This window comes from Vigna radiata, chromosome 5 (assembly GCF_000741045.1).
Source record: "Vigna radiata var. radiata cultivar VC1973A chromosome 5, Vradiata_ver6, whole genome shotgun sequence".
In the NCBI taxonomy this organism is placed as follows: domain Eukaryota; kingdom Viridiplantae; phylum Streptophyta; class Magnoliopsida; order Fabales; family Fabaceae; genus Vigna; species Vigna radiata.
This window is the reverse complement of record NC_028355.1, coordinates 24,108,879-24,129,753: the sequence shown is the minus strand read 5'-3', so window position 1 is coordinate 24,129,753 and position 20,875 is coordinate 24,108,879. Positions and strand designations below refer to the sequence as shown.

At 30.4% G+C, this 20,875-nt stretch overlaps 2 protein-coding genes across 3 annotated transcripts; both read left to right on the top strand.

Moving 5' to 3' along the window:
* Nucleotides 1–10,692: 10,692 nt before the first annotated feature.
* On the top strand, nucleotides 10,693–13,399 carry LOC106762130 (arginine decarboxylase). Its single transcript, XM_014645857.2, has one exon. The coding sequence runs from the start codon at nucleotides 11,037–11,039 to the stop codon at nucleotides 13,092–13,094; it is 2,058 nt and encodes a 685-aa protein (XP_014501343.1). The 5' UTR covers nucleotides 10,693–11,036; the 3' UTR covers nucleotides 13,095–13,399.
* A 3,888-nt stretch (nucleotides 13,400–17,287) lies between these two features.
* Nucleotides 17,288–20,616, top strand: LOC106759805 (ubiquitin recognition factor in ER-associated degradation protein 1). 2 transcript variants are annotated; one of them, XM_022781085.1, is made up of 10 exons: nucleotides 17,288–17,426; nucleotides 17,515–17,597; nucleotides 18,207–18,281; nucleotides 18,791–18,815; nucleotides 18,911–18,943; nucleotides 19,044–19,165; nucleotides 19,270–19,400; nucleotides 19,710–19,924; nucleotides 20,017–20,201; nucleotides 20,371–20,616. In XM_022781085.1, exons 5-10 carry the CDS (start codon nucleotides 18,916–18,918, stop codon nucleotides 20,458–20,460), a joined length of 771 nt encoding a protein of 256 aa, XP_022636806.1. In that variant the 5' UTR covers nucleotides 17,288–17,426; nucleotides 17,515–17,597; nucleotides 18,207–18,281; nucleotides 18,791–18,815; nucleotides 18,911–18,915; the 3' UTR covers nucleotides 20,461–20,616. The 2 variants fall into 2 exon arrangements, with proteins under 2 accessions (XP_022636806.1, XP_014498635.1); XM_014643149.2 differs by lacking the exons at nucleotides 17,288–17,426; nucleotides 17,515–17,597 and adding an exon at nucleotides 17,724–17,961.
* The last annotated feature ends 259 nt before the right edge of the window (nucleotides 20,617–20,875 follow it).

Genomic DNA, 20,875 nt, shown 5'->3' with positions numbered 1-20,875 from the left:
TTAGAGTACAAAAGATTACAAAAGTTAAAATCAAAATTCTCTTATTTTGTAATAACTAAAAAGATAATTTTAAAGAAAGAAACATAGAATAAATTAATTGTAGATTATCATGAAGATATATTTTCTAACAAAACACAAAAAAACTACCGAAAAAAATAATATCTAATATAGAGTTTATATAGAATTTTTAACATTAAATCTAATTGTAACATAACTCACATATAATGTGTAATGATAAAAATTGAGCAAAAATAATATGATTTTGGCTTATAAGCCTTTTCAAATACAGTTTGAAAAGAATCTCCATCTAAATCTACTCGTGTACATGATATATTTATAGTAAGTTACTAAATAAGCAACAAACACTAAACTGCTAAAAATGAATATAAAGACCACTACAATTTTATATTATTACATTTAACAACAGAGTTTACAATATAATTGAATCCATCATATTTTAATGACACGTATATGAACATGAATATTGAGAATGTTTTTTAAAAAAATATTTATTAATATTTTTTGAAATGTTTGTATAAAATATATTTTATCTTATATTATGGTTAAGAAATAGACTTTAAGTATAATTTATCTTCAAAAAATTAGTTCGTAAGATAAATTTTACATTCATTTATATGCTCTAAATTGATTTTATATTTAACTGATGTAAGACTTTCAACATATTCACATCTTAGGTATATATATACTGAACATGGACTAAATATTATAATAAGTTATACGATAACAGTTTGATAACAAGTAAAATGATATATCCAACAAAGATATTTTACTATAATAAACTTTAATTCACTGTTTTGATAGGTTAAAAATTGATTTTGAACATGATTTAGTCAATAACTTATAATATACAAACTTATATTATCTAAACTGGTTTTATATTTACGTGAGACTTCAAACTATTGTTAATTTTTCATAGAAGCATCTAGTACTTTAACTCTATATATACAAAGCTAAGTTTAAAATGTCTAAATTTCGACACTCATAATACGTCGTATTTACAATAACTCCCTTTCGAATGTTGTCAATTATGATAATCTTCAATTGCATGACTAATGAATTAATTAATTGTATATGCATATATTTAACTTAATTTTGAAAATTATGGTAGGAAGTCAATGTGTTATAGTTTTATAAAAGAATAAGTGAATACTTTAATAGGAGGTCAAAGGGTGTTGGTGTACGAGACTGTTGTCGAAAAAAAAAATATTTTGAAACGTTTGATTAGTGGCTGTGTGCGTTTTGGTACAAGGAGATGAGATGATGACACGTGGAGGATATGACGGAACGAAAGGCGGAAACTAAAAATAGATTTGAAATCCGCGAGAAGAATTTGAAGAGTGGGCCTAATGGAACATAGAGGAAAATTCATATCCCCTGGGGCCCACAGTTTCTTTTATTATTCTGCTTCTGGTCCACCAAAATTATTATTATTCACTGGAAGATTAAATAATTAATATTTATTATGGTTGAAAAATAGGAAAAGAAAAGAAGGAGGGTTGGGTTGTCTATGATTCCTACGCGATCATTACACGCTGCCACCTTGCTACAGACACTGCATTCTATACATCATGACCGTTGAGATTCCATTTTATCTTCAATCCTCAAATTCTACCCTTCTCCATCATTACCTTACCCTATTACATCATTCCTTTCATCTTATAATATGCTTCATTCGCCCTCCACATACATCATTTATCATTTTATTATTATTATTTATATCAAATACAAAAAAACAACCACAAACGTACCCAGTTTTAATTTAGGATGTTGTGTCATTGAAGTACTTGCATTTAAATAATTTATTAGTCTAAAGTTTTGAAAAAGGGGAAGCAAAAGCAAAATTGAGAAACTGATGAGTGGTACATTCTGTGACATATTCAATGAGTGTGCAGAATCCGGTGGTCAAATAGTCAACGAGCACGACCAGCTTATCGTGGAGAAGAAGCATTTACGTCTGACACGGCTCGTGGACCAATCGTCAATTTAAAATCAAATCAAATTAACTAATTTATTACTTATAATTCAAGGACGACATATAAATATTTAATATTTGCTATCCTTTTTTTCTATAAATATATTATTCTAAATAAATGAATCTGGTAAAACATGTCCTGTCATTTGTAAATCAGGATTCTTTTATGTTACTTGTTTTTGACTTTTTATTCACGCCGCTTTCAGCGTCATGTGCTTCCGATGCAATCCGTTTTTTATATACTAAAAATGGTAATTTGGTCGAAAAAACTATTTTTTTCCAACTTTATTCTACTTCGATAACAGTTGTGAACATTAACGTTATTTATAAAAGCAAATCAGGTACAAATCGTTTAAAAGAAGTTTTATAAAATGATACGAAAAAAAAATTATAAGAGTTTGATCGTGAATAATATCTTATATGTGAAAAAAAAATTATTTTTATACAAAACTCTTTTCTTATTGAAGAATGTATAAATGGTGTTTTTTCTAAGAGATATGAAAGTGGTTTTCGTGAAATGATTGAATTTCGTATGATTTCAATGGAGATAGATTGATAACTTCTTTTTTAACGGAAGATCAAATTGAACTTAAATTCTTAATTCACTATTAAACGGTTTTCAATTGGATTAAAGGTAAATTAACTTGTAATTTACCAATAATAATTTTTTCATCGATTTTTCGTTTACTTTCTTTTTAATTATATAGATTGGCAATTTGTTTTTTATCAACTATTTTTTAATAATGTTTAAACAATTTTTTGTGTTTTATTTATTTTTTAATAAGTAGATAAATATTTTAATTTTTTAATAATTATCTTTATTAAAATATTTAGTAAAATAAATTAACCTTGTAAGTATACTTATATAAAATAACGAAGTCATTCTATTCTTATTTTAATAAATATATAAAATAAATTAAAAAATCCTTAATAAATAAATGAACCTGGAATCCATCGACAATCATGATTCAAATCAGAGTTACAATAGTCTTTTACTTAAACAAATAAATCAAATTAAACATAGTGATTTTTAGCTTTAACATATAATAAATTAGGTTGGCTCATTTTGATTAACGATAATTTAAATTATGAGACACTTTTTTTCTTTCTCGTGTTTATCACAAATAAGTGATTATTTTTTATTTTTTACTTTATTGTGTCGTATTTTAAACTTTCACTTTTAATATCTTAAAAAGTAATTTTAAAATGATTAAACGAGGGCTGTTGATTCCTGAGTGTTGGGAAATAAACGGTGAAATGATGAAAGAGATATAGCGTAGATTTGAACATGTGGGGCCATTGCAGTGTCTGGTCCCCTTAGTGGTAGATAAGGTTGATGAATGTGGGACATAATACTAAAATAACAACAATATCTATGAACCTCATTTTCCACCCACGGTACGTGAATAACCCACACCATCCTTACCTGCCCGGTTAACAACGCCCCCATGCACACCTCTGTTATCATTTTAGGTTTTGAAATTTTAAAAATTGTAATATATTTATTATATTAATTTAAATTTATAAAACTATAAATAAAACTTAATACGAGTATTTTATTTTCTATATAATAAAATATACTTTATATAATTATTTTAAATAATGTATCATTATCGAGTTAATTAAAATTAAGAATTCAAATTCAATTTTAAAAGTAATAAACAATATATAAAAATATAAATAATGGACTCTAATACAAGAAAAGATGAATTATTGTAAAAATACAAATGTTAGATGATTAAAAAAAAAATTATGAGAGTAGATGATATAGGATTATAAATGATGGACCATGTATATACGTAGAAAAATGTAAAAAGTTGACTCTGAAATATATAAATGTTACAATAAAAAAAAATGTAAATAATAAATCTAAAACCACTGATGGTAAACTCTGCAGGAAAAACATAAATAATTGACTCTTTAAAATTACAAAGATTAAATTTTGGAGAATTGGTCCTTTAAAAGAGTCATCAAGTTTTAGCATTAATTCGTAATTCAAACTCATATTTACAGGTTTTTTCTTTAAAAGACAAATTATAAACAGTTTAGTTGACTTTAGTTAGACATGTGACTATATTAATTTTATATATATATATATATATATATATATATATATATTTAGTTTTAATTTGTGTATAATCTATATTTTAATTTATAAAACAATATTTTCTTAAAAGAATATTCTTTCATAAAAATATTTTGAGGTATTAATCTAAACAGACTGTAATATTTAATAGAACAGAATAGTTTTCTGTACATTTTATAAACATCAAAAGCTCATGTACTTTACTTAAACTCAGGAATTAAATTGCAAGTGACCTAACTTTTGAACATTAATACGCACTTCCCCTTTTGCATAATTATTTGTTTAACTTCAAATTATTTAATATTCTGCAAGTTTTAATTTATTTCTCTTAAAAATATTTCTCTGTTTAGAAAACTGAGAAAACACTCAGTTCCAGTCGCTTTTAATTTAGTTGGTTTCTTAATTGAATGACTAACAATTATGTTTGAATTCTATACAAGGTATTTTATTTATTTTTTAAATATTCTTTATATTTTTTTACATGCACACCGTTCACCATTATTTTAATGTTTAAGTCTAACTGAACTCTACTAAACCAGTTTTTAAGATGAGATCTGTATTTATTTATATACTCTAAATTAGTATATAATTTCTTTAATTTAATGAAACAATTTAAATTTACTTAACAATATAATGAGAATTTGAATTCTAAAACAAATTTTTTAAATCAAGCGAAGGTGGTTTTTTTCCAATTCATTGTTAACATTGATTTTATTTTTTAATGTTTTAATAAGGAAATATTTAAAATTTAAGAATCAATTAATAATATCATACTTTAACAATAGTTAGATAACGAAGCCTAAGAAAAAATGCAAGAAATATCGTGTCGAGTATGGTCCATAGGTCATGAGATTTAATACTAAAAATAGCAATAATAAGTGATAATATCAAATGAATCATGTTTCAAGCCAAGACAAGGTGAGAAATGCGTCTATCTAACGTCATCCCCATGCATACTTCGTTTAATCACTGTGTTATTATTGTTGCATTGTCATCCTAAAAAATACCATGTATTTCAATTTTATATTTTATTTCATTTTAATTGTAATGTGCAATAAAACATATGTTTTTACTTTTGAAATGTTAAAATTCTATTCTTCAATCGTAATTAAAATTAAATATTTGTAGGATTCTTAATAAGATAACGAATGCGATACTTAAAATTAAACGTTAAAAATATATATTTTCCAATCGTAAGAAGATTAAAAATGAGATACTTAATTACTATATATAAAACACCGAAAATTCTCATTAATTAAAGTTTTATTTTCGATTCTTTAGTTGAGAAATTAAATTTCTTTATCTACCATTTCAGATCATTTACAACACTATTTTTTTTTATGTAAGCTTTTAAGAATAATAACATATTATCACTAGGCATTTTATTTGGTTGGCCAATTTTTATCAAATACTTTTATTATTGTTAAAGTAACATTACTTAATCATTTTATAAGTAAAGAAACCTTGAGCAGTCATCTTTAAATAAAATATTTATACATATTTTTTCCATTCGACGTATTTATAAATTTATAAACAATTAATTTAAATATCTATGCATATAAAATGTTCTAAATAGTTTGTTTTTAAAGAGAAAAGTAAGATGAAAATGACCTTCTTATCCTAACGTGATTTGTGTTGATAGTGTATCTCACAACTATATATATATATATATATATATATATATATATATATATATATATATCGTCAAAACTTATTTTATTTGGAAATTGTCTAATTTCTTAAAAAACAAATCATCGTATAATATTGAAAATGATAAACTATTTTTTAATTGAAATTTGAAAGTTACATATTTTTGAAACTCACAAAGTTAAAAGTGCACCACTATTTACCTACGAAGAAAATGTTAAAATTTCGTAATATAATATTTTCTATATATATAATATATTAAATTATATTAGTTTTAGATAATTTAAATATATTTTTTTAAGTCTTGTAAGAAAAAAAAATAATGCAACCTTATCTATTTCAAGAGATACAAATTTCTTCTTCATGATTACAACTTGCATTTTTGTTGTTGGTATCGATCATCATACGACGTGTAATATATATTATTGGAAACTCAAGATATTATTTTTTTGGAAATTTTTTCTGTCAAAGCTATACCACACATAGTAAAATTCACATGATGTATTTAAAAAGACAATGGACTTCAAAATACTAAAATTTAAATAACAGAAAAAAAATCATGTTTTATGTGTAACATTGTTGACTTATATTAACTAAAAGTCACACCTTTTGACCACATAGCAACACAATGATACATTGCAAAGTCATACAACAAGATGGTCTTAATTTTAAATGGACCTAGAAACCAGGAAGAAAAGAAAAACATGCACCTTAATTGATGAAAGGGAAATGATTAACATTCCACTCGCATTTACATTATATAAGAATTTTATTACTTAATTGAATGTACCTTAAGAGAATCTTATACTATCTTAACTTACTGTAAATTTGTAATGAGAATATTTCTGTGATGAGTTTTTTGACGAAAATCTTCGTATACATGTCTTTTCATTTCAAAATAGTTTAATTTAGTACGTTTCTCATTTTATTCTCCTTGATCTAGTAAAAGTATTTAAATAAGTTGTGAAAGATGCGTTGTATTCGTTATCTTCTTTATTAAATAAAAAAATAATTATTATAAATAGTTTCAAATAGCATTTATCAAAAATAAGCTTTTATCTCTTACGTGCACAAGTAAACGTTATAGGAGACAATGATATGAATATGTTCTTATTACGTCCACAAGAGACATTGTGTAAATTAATGGAGCCAAACAAGGTTGATTCATAAACAATATGCTAGAATATAATGGAGCATTTTGTCTAGATGTTTTCTTTTTCACTAAGTACAATTACATCTATCATATTATTTAAAAATTATTTGATCTATATAAAGTACAAAAATAAGATATATAGTAAAAGATTTCTCATTTGGTAAATTGTATTTATTGATAAACTTATCTTGTTATCTTCTTCTTGTTGTTTTTTTTTTTCTTTTTTACGCAATTTTCTATTTGATATATAAAAAACTATTAGATTGAGAAAAAAAATTGTTGTTCAAATTTCTAACAGATTAAAGTTATTGATAATTGTAACAATAATTTATCGACTAAAATATCTATCACTAATAAATATTGTAATTTATTGACGAATAATATTAATGACTTTTTACATTATAATTGTAATAAAAAGTTATTTTACAGACAAAAATATCCTTTAGCAATGTAATTTGTAACTTATCGACAAATCTCTTTTGATAAATTCAATATTAACAGAAAGTATCGGTTAATAAATTAAATTATAAAATTTATCAATGAATTTAAATTTATCAACAAATTAATTGGAACATGTAGCTAAGAAAATAATGTCACAACGACAGAATTACTAAAGGAATATTTATATATATATATATATATCATACTATGTCTGATCTTACCACATGAGCTTCAAGTAGATTTGGTAGGACAATCACTTACAATACATATTTAATCACATATCATATGATTAACTATTAAATATGCTTTAAAGACTTCATATTATAATAAATTAGTCATAGTTAAGATGATAAATTAAACAAAGTTTTAATTGGATATTTGAAGTTTTTTTGTCATCATGTTTACCCAAACCTGATATAAACCTATGATTTCAATGTCCATGCGATATGAGAATTGCATTAGATTTTGTCAAACGTTTGCATGAACATATAGATCCCTAGATAGAAAATAAACAGTACATGAATCTATATTAACTCACTGTACCGTTTTTCAAATGTAAGTAATAAATGAGTAACAATATTGTATCATATGGACTGGACGGACCAAACATAAACGTCCAGATGCGATCCCGACATGTAGGGACCGGACACGACGAACGGTCCCACTAGTGTCAACGGTCTTAGAAGACTCCGTTTCGAGGACAACAACCTCTACAGTAAGGGTCTTCACGAATATCTGTATTGTTGCTAAGACTTCCAAGATCGCGAGGTTCCATGAGAGCGACGCGGTCGGAATCACTCCATAGACCAACCGTTCGGAGCGGACGGACCATCACGTGGATTGAGGTGGAAACGAAGGAAACATTAAAGTTAAACTAAGGTAAAACATGATTAACAACGATGGGCCAACGATTGGGCCGTTATTAAGATCTAGTTAATCAAAGGCCCACAACAAAAACTATAAATATAGATCAAATGTGGGTAATTGGTTACATTGCATGCTCATTTATTCCTAGTGTTACTTTCTCTTTCTATCTCTACCCTTTAACCATTTATTGACTTGAGCATCGGAGTGCCTATGACAGGTACCTAGCCGGTCTGAATAGAAGGAGTCCACATCGAGACAGGAGCCAGAGAGCAACCTTTGGAAAATGAATTGACCGAACGTAATACTGATATCACGCCACCGGAACAAATATATAATTTTTCTTTGTAATTAACTTAGTATAATATTGATTATCACTTGAATTAGTTTTGTTAAAGTTTATGAACTTATATTATTTTTGTTAAAATTTATGTACTTATATTATTTTTGTCAATGTTTCTGTACTTATATTATTTTTGTTAACATTTCTGTACTTATATTATTTTTGTTAACATTTCTGTACTTATATTATTTTTGTTAAATTTTCTGTAACAACATTGTGACTTTTATATTATTATTATCATTCCACTGGGACAGTTATCTTACAGAGTCAACAATAACATGAAAATTGCCATTATGTTGACCATAACTTATAAAAAACACTTCAACTTACTAATTTTACTAATTTACTATTAATATGACACGTAACAATTTTTTATAAACACTTTATATTCTCTATTTTATCCTAAAATATTATTTTTATAAATATACGAATTAATTTTTTTGATGATGAAAATACTCTTAAAAATAGATTATCAACTGCTATAAAAAAGCATTTTCATATATTTATAACTACATTTATATTGGTGTTATGATCATCATTATCATTTTTATCATTGTAATTATAATCATTATTATTTTTATTAGGTTAAATTAGTCTTTACATCCCAAATTTTTAAAGTGTGATTTACAGTATCATATTCTTTATTGTTTAATAATAATGTGAGAGTATGAATTACATATGATTTATAATTAAATATGACCAATGAAATTCTTTAAAAATTAGTATTTGACAGAGGGGGGATAATTCTTATGGTTGCCACAAAAAATCATAAATTAAGATTCATTTATAAAATTAATAGTTATCTGGAAATAACTTCTTGATCTATTTAGTTTAAGATAGTGTATTTCTTTTAAATATTTGTCAGTCTTATTTTTCTTAAATTTGAAAACATTTTGTTTTCAAAATACGGCGCCGTTATTCCCTAAAAAAGTTTTTATGAGAAATAACTTGAAAGAATATATAGTTATTATATTGAGTGTTCTTCTTACACGGAATAAAAGAAGTTATTATACTTATGTTCTCTAATAGAATCATTCTTTATCAAAATAAAATTACATATTTTCGTCAAAAAAAGTTGTTTATATTTTACGCAGTAATATTTGGAAATGAAAACTAGTTTTTACATAGTAATAATTCTTCTAGTTCTAAAGAAAAAAAATTTAATTATTAATTAAATTATTGAAGAAAATTTTTGTTTTTCAAATGCTATTTGGTACGAATTTAGGGGGTTTTTGTGACGTTGAATGTGAAGTAGTCAAATAAATACACCTACGTGTTGTTTCAAGTATCACATGTAGTAGATGGTGACGTGAGTCTATCCAGGCCGTCACTTCGATTACACGTTGTTATGTTAACAGCATTCAAATATTGAATCAGACCGGATAAAATATTGAGTTTAATTTATATAAATAAAACTGTTTGATAATTATATTCTTGTTTTTTTAGTTTATACGTTTTGTAAATTGTGATAACTTCTAAATATTTATAAAATATATCTTTAACTGAAACAAAATTTTGCACACTGCAGATTAAGATGTATAAATAATATAATTACCAAGTTATGCTAATTTAAGTTATTTAAAAAGTGTATAATTAATTATTTAATTAATGTGTTATTGATTACGTTATTAATTATAAAATGAAACACGAATGAAGTATGATGAGCATGTATTTGATAGTAAGAGAACAATGGACGAAGTTGAATTATTTGAAAATAAAAAATATTGGAGAGTAATTTATTTTTGGAGGAAAATTACAGGAGAAGATGAAAAGCAGGACACTTAATAGCTTGAAATGGAAATGGCGAGAAAGAAAAGGGTTTAGGAGAGAGGTCCCACAGTGAGAAGACACGCGGCAACTCGACGATGCTAATTGCAATTATGATCCTTATATACTCCAAAAACATAGTAACTACATTTAATTTAAATTTAGTTGAAAGGAAAGCGTAATAGACACGGAGAGGAGGCCCAGGCCCAAAAGCCCATTAAGTGGCTTCCCTAACCAACCCACCCGTCTTCCTAGTTGCTTCCCTCGCTGAAAGACTCTATAAAATGGTGATTACGTTCATGCAATTCTCGCCCAGTCGCACCTTCGTAGGAGCCTTAATTTTCTCTCTCTCCGTTCCTAGTCTGAAATACTGTTAGAGCCTTGTAGTTTGTGTCCTTCCCCTGCTTGCGGTTGCAATTCCAGCATTACAGTTTTAGTTCTCTATCCCGCACCAGATCTGGTGCAAGGGGTGGGTTGTGTTAACAAATTGTGTGAATCTTGCTTCTGAGGGTAGGCGTGGGGATACCGGAGTCTTTTCGGGAAGGAAGAGAGGGGACTCTCCGTTTTCAATAGATCTTCCACTGTCTTCTTTTGAGGGGGAAGCCGGGGCCTCGGCCTCGGCGGCTTTCAAAGCCCCCACCTTCACAGCCCTATCAACAAAACCCTAACCGTATTCTTTTTTTTTTTTTTTCCTTTTTTATATTAATTTTCTAATTCATTTTGATCGTCGCCGCCACTAGAGATGCCTGCCTTGGCTTGTTGCGTGGATGCTGCAGCACCTCCCGGCTATGCATTTGCCGGTGACATCTCTTTTCCGGCGCCGGTCGCCTTTACCGACGTTCCTCTGCCTACGACAGACGACAACACCAGCCATTGGTCACCGTCCCTCTCCGCCGCTCTCTACAACGTCGACGGATGGGGCGGTCCCTACTTTTCCGTCAACGCAGCCGGGAACATCTCGGTGCGCTCCCACGGGTCCGCCACCCTGTCGCACCAGGAGATCGATTTGCTGAAGATTGTGAAGAAGGCCTCCGATCCCAAATCTGTAGGGGGCCTTGGCCTTCAGTTTCCCCTCATTGTCCGTTTCCCGGACGTTCTCAAGAACCGCTTGGAGTGCCTCCAGTCGGCGTTTGATTATGCAATCCAGTCCGAGGGTTACGGTTCTCATTACCAAGGAGTTTACCCAGTGAAATGCAACCAGGACCGATTTGTGGTCGAGGATATCGTCAAATTTGGTTCGCCGTTCCGGTTCGGCCTGGAGGCAGGTTCCAAGCCGGAACTCCTTCTGGCTATGAGCTGTTTGTGCAAAGGCAACCCTGACGCGTTGCTAATATGTAACGGCTTCAAAGACGCGGAGTACATTTCTCTTGCCCTGGTCGCCAACAAGCTGGCTCTCAACACCGTTATTGTTCTGGAACAAGAGGAGGAGGTTGATTTAATCGTTGAATTGAGCAAGAAGCTTTGCATTAAGCCCGTGATTGGGTTGCGTGCGAAGCTCCGAACCAAGCATTCTGGCCATTTTGGTGCGACTTCAGGTGAGAAGGGTAAGTTTGGTCTGACCACCGCACAGATTCTCAGGGTTGTGAAGAAGCTGGACCTTGCTGGCATGCTGGATTGTTTGCAACTGCTGCATTTTCATATTGGTTCTCAGATTCCTTCGACAGCGTTGCTTGCTGATGGCGTGGGAGAAGCCGCGCAGATCTATTGTGAACTGGTTCGGTTAGGGGCGAACATGCGGGTCATCGATATTGGAGGTGGACTGGGCATTGATTACGACGGTTCCAAGTCGTGTGACTCTGATATTTCAGTCGGGTACAGTCTGGATGAGTATGCTGCCGCGGTTGTTCGCGCGGTTCAGTGTGTGTGCGATCGAAGGTCCGTCAAGAATCCTGTTATCTGCAGCGAGAGTGGAAGGGCCATCGTGTCTCATCAGTCGGTCTTGGTTTTTGAGGCTGTTGGCACTAGCAGCACCGTGGGCGGAGCCTCCTCCTTGGCTTTTTCCTCACCATATTTGGCGGGGGATCTGTCGGAGGACTACCGTTTTCTGTCGGAGGCGGCTTTTGGAGGGGATTATGAACGCTGTTTGGTGTACACGGAGGAGCTGAAGGAGCGATGCGTGGAGCAGTTCAAACAGGGGACGGTGTGCATGGAACAACTTGCAGCGGTAGATGGGTTGTGTGAGTTGGTGAGGAAGGCTGTTGGAGCTGGGGAACCTGTTCGAAGATACCACGTGAACCTTTCCGTTTTCACTTCCATTCCGGATGCGTGGGGCATTGAACAGGTGTTTCCCATAATCCCCATTCATCGTCTGGACGAGAAGCCTTCCGTGAGGGGTATTCTCTCGGATTTGACTTGCGACAGCGATGGGAAGATTGACAAATTCATCAACGGGGAGTCCAGCCTGCCGCTGCATGAAGTTGATGGAGGTGGTTACTATTTGGGAATGTTCTTGGGTGGGGCCTACGAGGAGGCGCTCGGTGGATTCCACAACTTGTTCGGCGGTCCCAGCGTTGTGAGGGTGTCGCAGAGCGATGGTCCTCACAGCTTCGCAGTCACGCGGGCCGTGCCGGGTCCATCATGTGGAGATGTTCTTCGAGTGATGCAGCACCAGCCCGAGCTCATGTTCGAAACTCTCAAGCACCGCGCGTACGAGTATGTCAGCCAAGACAATGCTGCGGTTCTGGCCTCTGGCCTTGCTCGCACTTTTGACAGGATGCCTTATCTGGTTCCCCTGTCTTCCTTTGAAGAAGCTGCCTTTCCCGTTTCCGATGAGGACGAGAGCGTGCAGTGGTCTTATTAGGATCGCGTTTGCTTGAAATGGGTTTCGCATTCTCATTCCATTTCTGTCTGTTCGTGTTGCTTGTTTGTTGTCGTTCGTTCGTCGTGGTCGTCGAGCACTTCAATTTTTCTTCTTCAGTTTACGCTGTTTTTAGTTTAGCACAGGATGCAGGACAAGGACAGGTTCAGTCAGTTGTTGTTTTCTGCATTTTGTTTCGAATCAAATGTCTATTACTTTCGCTCAAGTTCTAGAGTAACAAATTTTATTGTTGCCTTGCTTGTTATACTTAGAATAAAAATGTTCTGTTATGGACAATTTCCTTTGTTTTTTTTGGCTTGTTTTTCGTTTTGTGGCTGGAGTTTGAACTGGCTTGATCGTATGTGTGTGTCTTGAGTGCTGTGAGGCGAGGCATGGAGATAGCGTAATAGAAGAAAAAGGGTTTATTCTGATAGTGATGCCATTATTGTTGGTGGGGGCCTTGGGAAGATTTTGGAGTATGTCGCTACTGAAACTAATGGATGTTTAAAATGTGGTTGGTAAAGTATGTTGCATGTGGGTGGTGGTCTTATTCTTCAGAGAGAGAGAGAGAGGCTAAATTTGCATGTTACCTCCTTCGTTCAAGATTGGGATGCCGTGCTGCGTTTGTTAAATTCTTTGCGTGTGGGGTTGTTTGGATTTTCTTATAAAAACATTCACGACACATGTTACTGTTACATGATATCTGTTTCTGTAGAACATTAATATAATTTTCTATATATTAAAAAAAAGGTTCCAATCTCTGTCACAGAAAGACGAAAGGTTTTTAACCAAGAGTTCATCATAATCCTTTCTAGAACTAGGTCAACGTGTACAAGGTTGACCTCAATCAGACTTCTTCCTTTCCTTAAGAAAACATCAATTTCTTATAACCATTTATTGCATTTAGTTCGTGTAAGAGTATTTATTAACCATGTCCTAAAAGTCAGTTACAGCGTTTGTTCAAAGATCATTCACGAACATATTAAAATGTCGGAGAGGTAGGTTTTTTATGTATCCAATGAAAAAAAAGTCACTTAATAGTTTTAGTTGATATACTAAAGATACTATAAGCATTAGAAAATTATCTTTTCAGCTTTTGTTTCAATATCTCTGGTCACTTAACATGCTGGTGGTCATTCAAACAAGAGCATGTATCCTCAGATTTTTTGTACGCTTATTCATTTACACTCAATACTGCGTTTTTGTTAAAAAAAAAAGAGAAAGTTTCGTATTGGTTTCCTTAAAAAAAATAGTTATACTATCAAGATTTTAATGACTTGTATTAAATATATTTATCATGGTAATAGTCGAATGTTGTTATATCTAGATGTGTCAATATATCATTAAAAAATACAATGTATGTTGACAGGTTGAATTCTTGACCAATTCAACTCCGTCCCTCAGTATAGACCAGAAGATACACAGCAGCATTGAGGTGGTCGAAAAACTACTTAGAGGACATATAATATCATAAGCGTTGAAAAGTGAAGAGATTGAATGGTAAGTTGGTAAAGAAACTGGAACACGTAAGTTCTGTTGGCAACTTACCATACACTAACCCAATGCAGATATTTTCGTTGTTGTTTCGTTACCCTACTTGACTAACGGTTATGGTACCATGACAGTGACCTAGCACCACAATACTGCAAAAGCAAAGCCTGCTAATGCACTACTAAGTATCATTGAAACAGAATATTTGAGATGGACTTTGCTCCATTCAATGTATGAAAAAACCCAGTCAAAATAAGAGGCAATCCTTTACAAACAACTCACGAAAAACTATTCCCTAATACACGAATGATATAATACAAGAAAACTAAATAGACAAGTTTTCTTGGGCAACAAAGTGTGACACTATCGATTGTTTGTTGATTAGTTTAGTATGCGCATTGGGTAACAATGCAAGACTTATCCACAGTTTAAGGTTTGCTTGGTCCTTTGTTTTGTCCACGTGTTTTGTGTTGTTTATTTTGTTCTTTCCAATTATAAAATAGACCATAATATTTTGACAACTCTTTTAACAACTTTTTTACAACAGGATATGTGTCATCATTTTATTGGTATGTTTGAATTTATATTTAAAAAGATATTTGAAACGGACCAATCATAAACTGTTACGTATATGTTATCAAAAAGTTATAAAAAAAAAAATTGTTAAAAGAGAGTTTTTCCTTTTAAGATGCACTTGCTTCAACGCTCCTGTCCCACCACATTCTGCTTAATCTTATGAAAAGCAACGGCTCACGAAATATCCCCATCACAAGACAAACAGATTGCCATCAAAAGATAATGTAGACGCTCCACACAAACTCATACATTCATTAGGATTTTCTTCTCATTTTACTTTTTATTAACTTTTTTATTTAATATATACTTATTATTTCATCCCTACAGATTTCCATTTTTATTAGAGATTGTTGCATTTCTTATTCACTACTTTTCTTTTTCATATTTCATACATTCCACTTTGTTTTTTACTCGCAATACAACCTTATATTTTTAATTTTCAAAATTTAAATAAAAGTAAATTAAATTATTATTATATTTGATAAAAATAAATATATACTCAACTCAAATAAAAATTAATACCGCTTTATTTTTATGTTTATTTACTTATTATTTTTTGTTGACTAATTAAAGTTTCGATCATTATGGATAATTACTATTTTTGTCAGTGCAATACAAGAACAAATGTTAATTTTATACAACTAAAACATTTTTACAAATAAAACATAAGAAATAAAAATCATATATATATATATATATATATATATATATATATATATATTAAATTAGAATACTAAATAAAATTTCATAAGAACCAAAACATTGATTATTTGCAAAAATTAATGAAACAAAATTGATAAAATTTAAATTTTTTTTTAAAAGATTACAAAAAGAAAACATATATTCAAATTTAAAAATATTTTAAATGTTTATTTACTATCATCTTCTAAATTCTTATTAATTTTTATGAAATTTTCTTTTTTATACTCTGACAAAAATTATAATACACCCCTTGAATGATATAATACAAAGAGCAAAAAATAAATTAATGATAAATGACATTTAATATAAATATTTCATCTTTTGAAAAGATGATAATAAGAAGATTCATAACATTAACCTTAAATTATTATATAGTAAACACTTTTTTTTATATAATTATAGTGATAAAGTTACATTTACTGAGTTGGAAAATAAAAGTAATTATTAAATGTATGTTAAAAAAAAATTGATACAAATCTATAATATGATAAGGTGAAAATTCTTTATAAATCTAAGAAAATTTTTCAGATATGATACTATCAAAATTTTGAAAGATAATGAAAATTGTTTTATCAAAAGAAAACAAGTTTTTCAGATGAAACAAAAATTAAAAATAAAAGAATAAATTTTTTATATCATGGAATAAATAAAGGATTTATGCTATTAAATATTAAAAGTCAAACATTCTCATACGAAAAAATAAATAATAAACAAAATTATTATAAAAGAATAAAAATATTTAAATATGAGAGATAAAAAAATATTTAATTTATATATATCATTTATGAATTAATTTCATAGTAAACCAAACAATTTGAAAAAAAAAGTGTGTTGTTAATAAAAAAGTTATAAAACTAAAGAATATATATATATATATATATATATATATATATATATTAAATTATGTATATTTTAGTAATTTAAAGGAGAAGAAGATGAAAGCGAAAATGTATAGGGTGAGTATGAGAATGGAGACGAGACAAATATTTATATATTCATTTCTATCGTTATATCCAATTGTGGTATTATATGTACCTAATTAATATGATAATTTTTTGTTAAAATAAGCATAATTTCGGACAATATTAACTGTACGAGTAAATTTGTCATCTCTGTTTAGATGTCTCTATTTTTTTTCTAAATGTATCCAAATGTATTCAAGAATTATACAAGTTCTTAAACATATTTTAAAATAAAAAAAAGACCATTTTTGTTTCTTAAAGCAGAAAAGACGAAGCCAATATAATTCCTTTTGTAGATAAAAAAGGAAAAATACGTGCCCTTTTGAAGATTACAGAATCACATGGAATTGTTTAGAGGCATTAGCCACGGCGGGAACGTTCAAGATTTTAGAGGAATAATAATATATGAATGGAAGAGATAGAAATGCGGAATGAACAAGTTCCATGCTGGGAATAGGCATATAGTGTGTTATCTTTACCATTATGAATAACAACTTTTTGGAACCATTCATTCACTTCACAAAATCAAAATAATCTTTTAATCTGTTTATGTCGGTCAATTAATTTCCCTTAAACTGCTTTCTGAATATTCTCTGTATATTATGTATGCTACATCTTCCTTCTTCCTTCTTCTTTCTTCTTCCTTCTTCTCTTTTCGTCAATGTTTAATAGTAATAATACTTTTACTTTAGCCACTTTCTCTAGCAGGAACAGTTCAAATGTTTGAAAGTGGCCAATTTTAACTGAAACACTGCTCGAGGAACATAATTCTTAGGTGCGTGCATATCATTGTTTGTGTGAAAGGAATTTATGCACACTTTTGCCCTTATCGTCAACGTCGCTTCCTTTTGTTGAATCAATCATACACATAATCTCATTAACAAGCATCTTGGAATCTACGCTTGTTCTTGCGTACTTGTTAAGCACTACAGTAACATATACGATGCAGATAAACATAGTAGTCATCTATAACATTCACCACATGCTTATCTTATCTCCTGTTGATCACCTTCAAAAACTATAGTTTTCTACTTCTTCAAGCTCCCTCTTACTTTCGACTTTCTACCCAACTCGATTGAATTTCGTATCTTTCGTAGAATAGCCCAATTTCCATACGTGTGAGAGCAGGAAACAAAATGGTATTCTTGTATAATATTTATTACAACTTCTTCAACATGTTATTATTTCTCAGTTATTCATTTCAGCTACGTTAGTTGTAACAAAATTTCTTTCAACATCGCCTTTTTTAATCATTCTTACGTCTTCATTTAGCTAATGTTTTCTGTTACAGTTTAATTAACGAGCATGCTTTAACCCGTTTTAACTCTCAAGTTTACAAAGACAGTGAAACAGTAGCTTGATGCAGTTTTTGGTATATTTGCAGTTTATTGACGGATATCACAGGTCTTCATCATTTGAGCAGACATATCGATGTTACTCTGTTTCATTTATTGAAAAGGTCACAGTTTCTTAATTACGTTTAATGGTTAATGTTCGTGCTAATTACCACTCTTATTATGATTACTACCGTGTTTATGAATTTGTTTGTTAATCTAAATTACGTAGTTATTTCGAGTTTCAAAAGTTTAGTAGCATAGATCTTTGCGATACATGAAAATGTTACTAGTTGAGTTTATAGAGTTTCGCTCAATCTGCCCTGTTTCACGAGTGATTTTATTACTATAATTAATGCTTTTAAATAATATACTTAAAAAGTTTTAGTAACTAATTTATAAAATGTAAAAAAAATAAAAGGACAAAGAATAAAAAATTTATGCTGATAAAGGAAAAAAATGTTTAACGTACATCATAATAAGTTACTACATCAAACGTTTGGAGATTTTTGTCTTTACATGTAACATAATATGTAATTCACGACATAAGTCTTCAAGCTATGATTTGTAAAAACCCATATCTTACAGAAAATTATTCTAACTGTCAGTTCTCTTTTCTTCATGAACTCTGCAGCCCGAAATCGAAAATGGCGATAAAAGTAAGTCTCCACATCTGGCCATGTTTGGTTTAATATTATATACTCTTTGTTACTCATCTAATGAACTGAATAAGCTATGATTGTTGCTGTTCCAGTTATAATGCCTGCTTCAGCCCTTGATCATCTAGGTCAGTTTTTCAGATCTAAATGTATATTTGGTGTATATTCTTTCCACTGATGTTGATGTTCAATTGAAAAATACCAAGAATCGAGTGTAATATCTTGCAGCATTTTTACGCATCGATTATCCTATGATGTTTGAACTCACTAATGGTGCTTCTGAGCGGGTTTCTCATTGTGGAGTTCTGGAGTTCACTGCAGATGAAGGAACTATATATATGCCATACTGGGTAGTAACCATATATAACAACTGAAACTTTGTGAATATGCTTGTTAATTACGAGTTGAACTACTAGTTTCTTAATGCACAGTTTTAATGAGATGTTCTATACAGATGATGCAGAATATGCTTTTGCAAGAGGGAGACACCATAAGAGTTAAATATGCATCACTGCCAAAGGGTACATACGTTAAATTACAACCCCACACAAAGGACTTCTTTGATATCTCCAATCCAAAAGCTATGTGAGTTCTCTATTAAAATAACTCTCACATTCGAAACAAGAAAGTAGAGTAGTATACAAAGAAGAAAGCTTATTAATCCATTACTTTAAAATTTTGGATAAAAAGTATAGTGTTAATTCTTTATATGATTAGGTTCAGATGTCATTATCATTTTTATTGCATCTCTTCCGTAACCTCACTCTTGGTTGTCTTAATGCACATGGTCAGATGTTGGTTCATATGGTTTTAATAATGAATGGTTTCGATTGAGTAAGCAGTTCAATTTGTTCTATAGTTTTATCATATTGATTATCATATTTTACAATGCAGCTTAGAGACTACTTTGAGAAAATTTTCATGCTTAACGACTGGAGATACTATCATGGTGACATACAACAACAAAAGGTATTACTTAGATATCATTGAAACAAAGCCTGCTAAAGCTATAAGCATCATCGAGACAGACTGTGAGGTGGACTTTGCTCCTTCCTTGGATTACAAAGATCTTGGAAAGCCTAACATTGCAGACAAAACACAAAACAAAGGTGTATTGATGTTCTTAGTTTGTCTCTTTTTCTTACGTTTCAAGTTATTTTCCCTCAGATAATCTTACTTAAATTTTGGATTCTCCTCACAGGTAAGTTCAATCCATTTTTTGGGACTGCGAGACGCTTGGATGGAAAACCTATTCCTGCTGTTTATTCATCACGGCATAGAAACAAACATGTTCCAAACGTGAATGCACTGTCTTCCACAACATCTCCATCTGGGGGAAAGCTAGTATTTGGATCAAACTTTTACCGTACAAAAGAAACAGGAAAGGTAATTCAGCTGCTTCTCATCAATGCCTTCTTCAGTTTACCCTTTTGAATAGTAATTATCAACTCCAGATTCTCTATTTGAAAAAAAAAACAATACAGAAAAACTCAACAAAGAATTAAAATTCACAGTTATCTTGTGTGGATTAACATATTTGTCCTGTTTATTGCAGGAAGAGATGGAGCCAAAACTAGAATCAAGCCAGCAAAAGCAACCAAAATTTCAGCCTTTCATAGGGAAGAAGTATTCCCTGAGGGGTTGAGTCATATGAAATCAAAGCATAGATTGTAATTTGCTAAGCTGGCCCTGTATGAATCGAATAGAACAATGAACCGAACATCGTTGCCTTGGGTAATCAAAAGTTAAAGAAAATAAGAGAATATTACAATAAAAGCAATAAAAATTATGTTTTGTTTGAGTCTAATCCTATCATTCCAATAAATTTTGTTTTAGTAGAATTGAAAATTAGCCCAAACTCAATCCATCATGGAGACTTGCATTTCTAATTATTTTCAATTTAGGTCTTTAATTTGATCTATTATATTAAATGGTTTGATTCAAATACAATTTAAATTATTTTTACACACTCATGTAACTATAACCTGGTATTGATTTTAGTAATTAATAATAACTACTTAGTCATATTAATAATGATTTAGGTAAGTTAATCTTTTATG

What these genes read in the sequence shown, in the direction of transcription:
- LOC106762130 (XM_014645857.2), top strand. Translation starts at nt 11,037, where the DNA reads ATGCCTGCCTTGGCTTGTTGCGTGGATGCTGCAGCACCTCCCGGCTAT.
- LOC106759805 (XM_014643149.2), top strand. An exon ending in AATCGAAAATGGCGATAAAA is followed by an intron (nt 18,816 to 18,910) that starts GTAAGTCTCCAC and finishes TTGCTGTTCCAG; the next exon opens with TTATAATGCCTGCTTCAGCC. An exon ending in TTCAGCCCTTGATCATCTAG is followed by an intron (nt 18,944 to 19,043) that starts GTCAGTTTTTCA and finishes AATATCTTGCAG; the next exon opens with CATTTTTACGCATCGATTAT.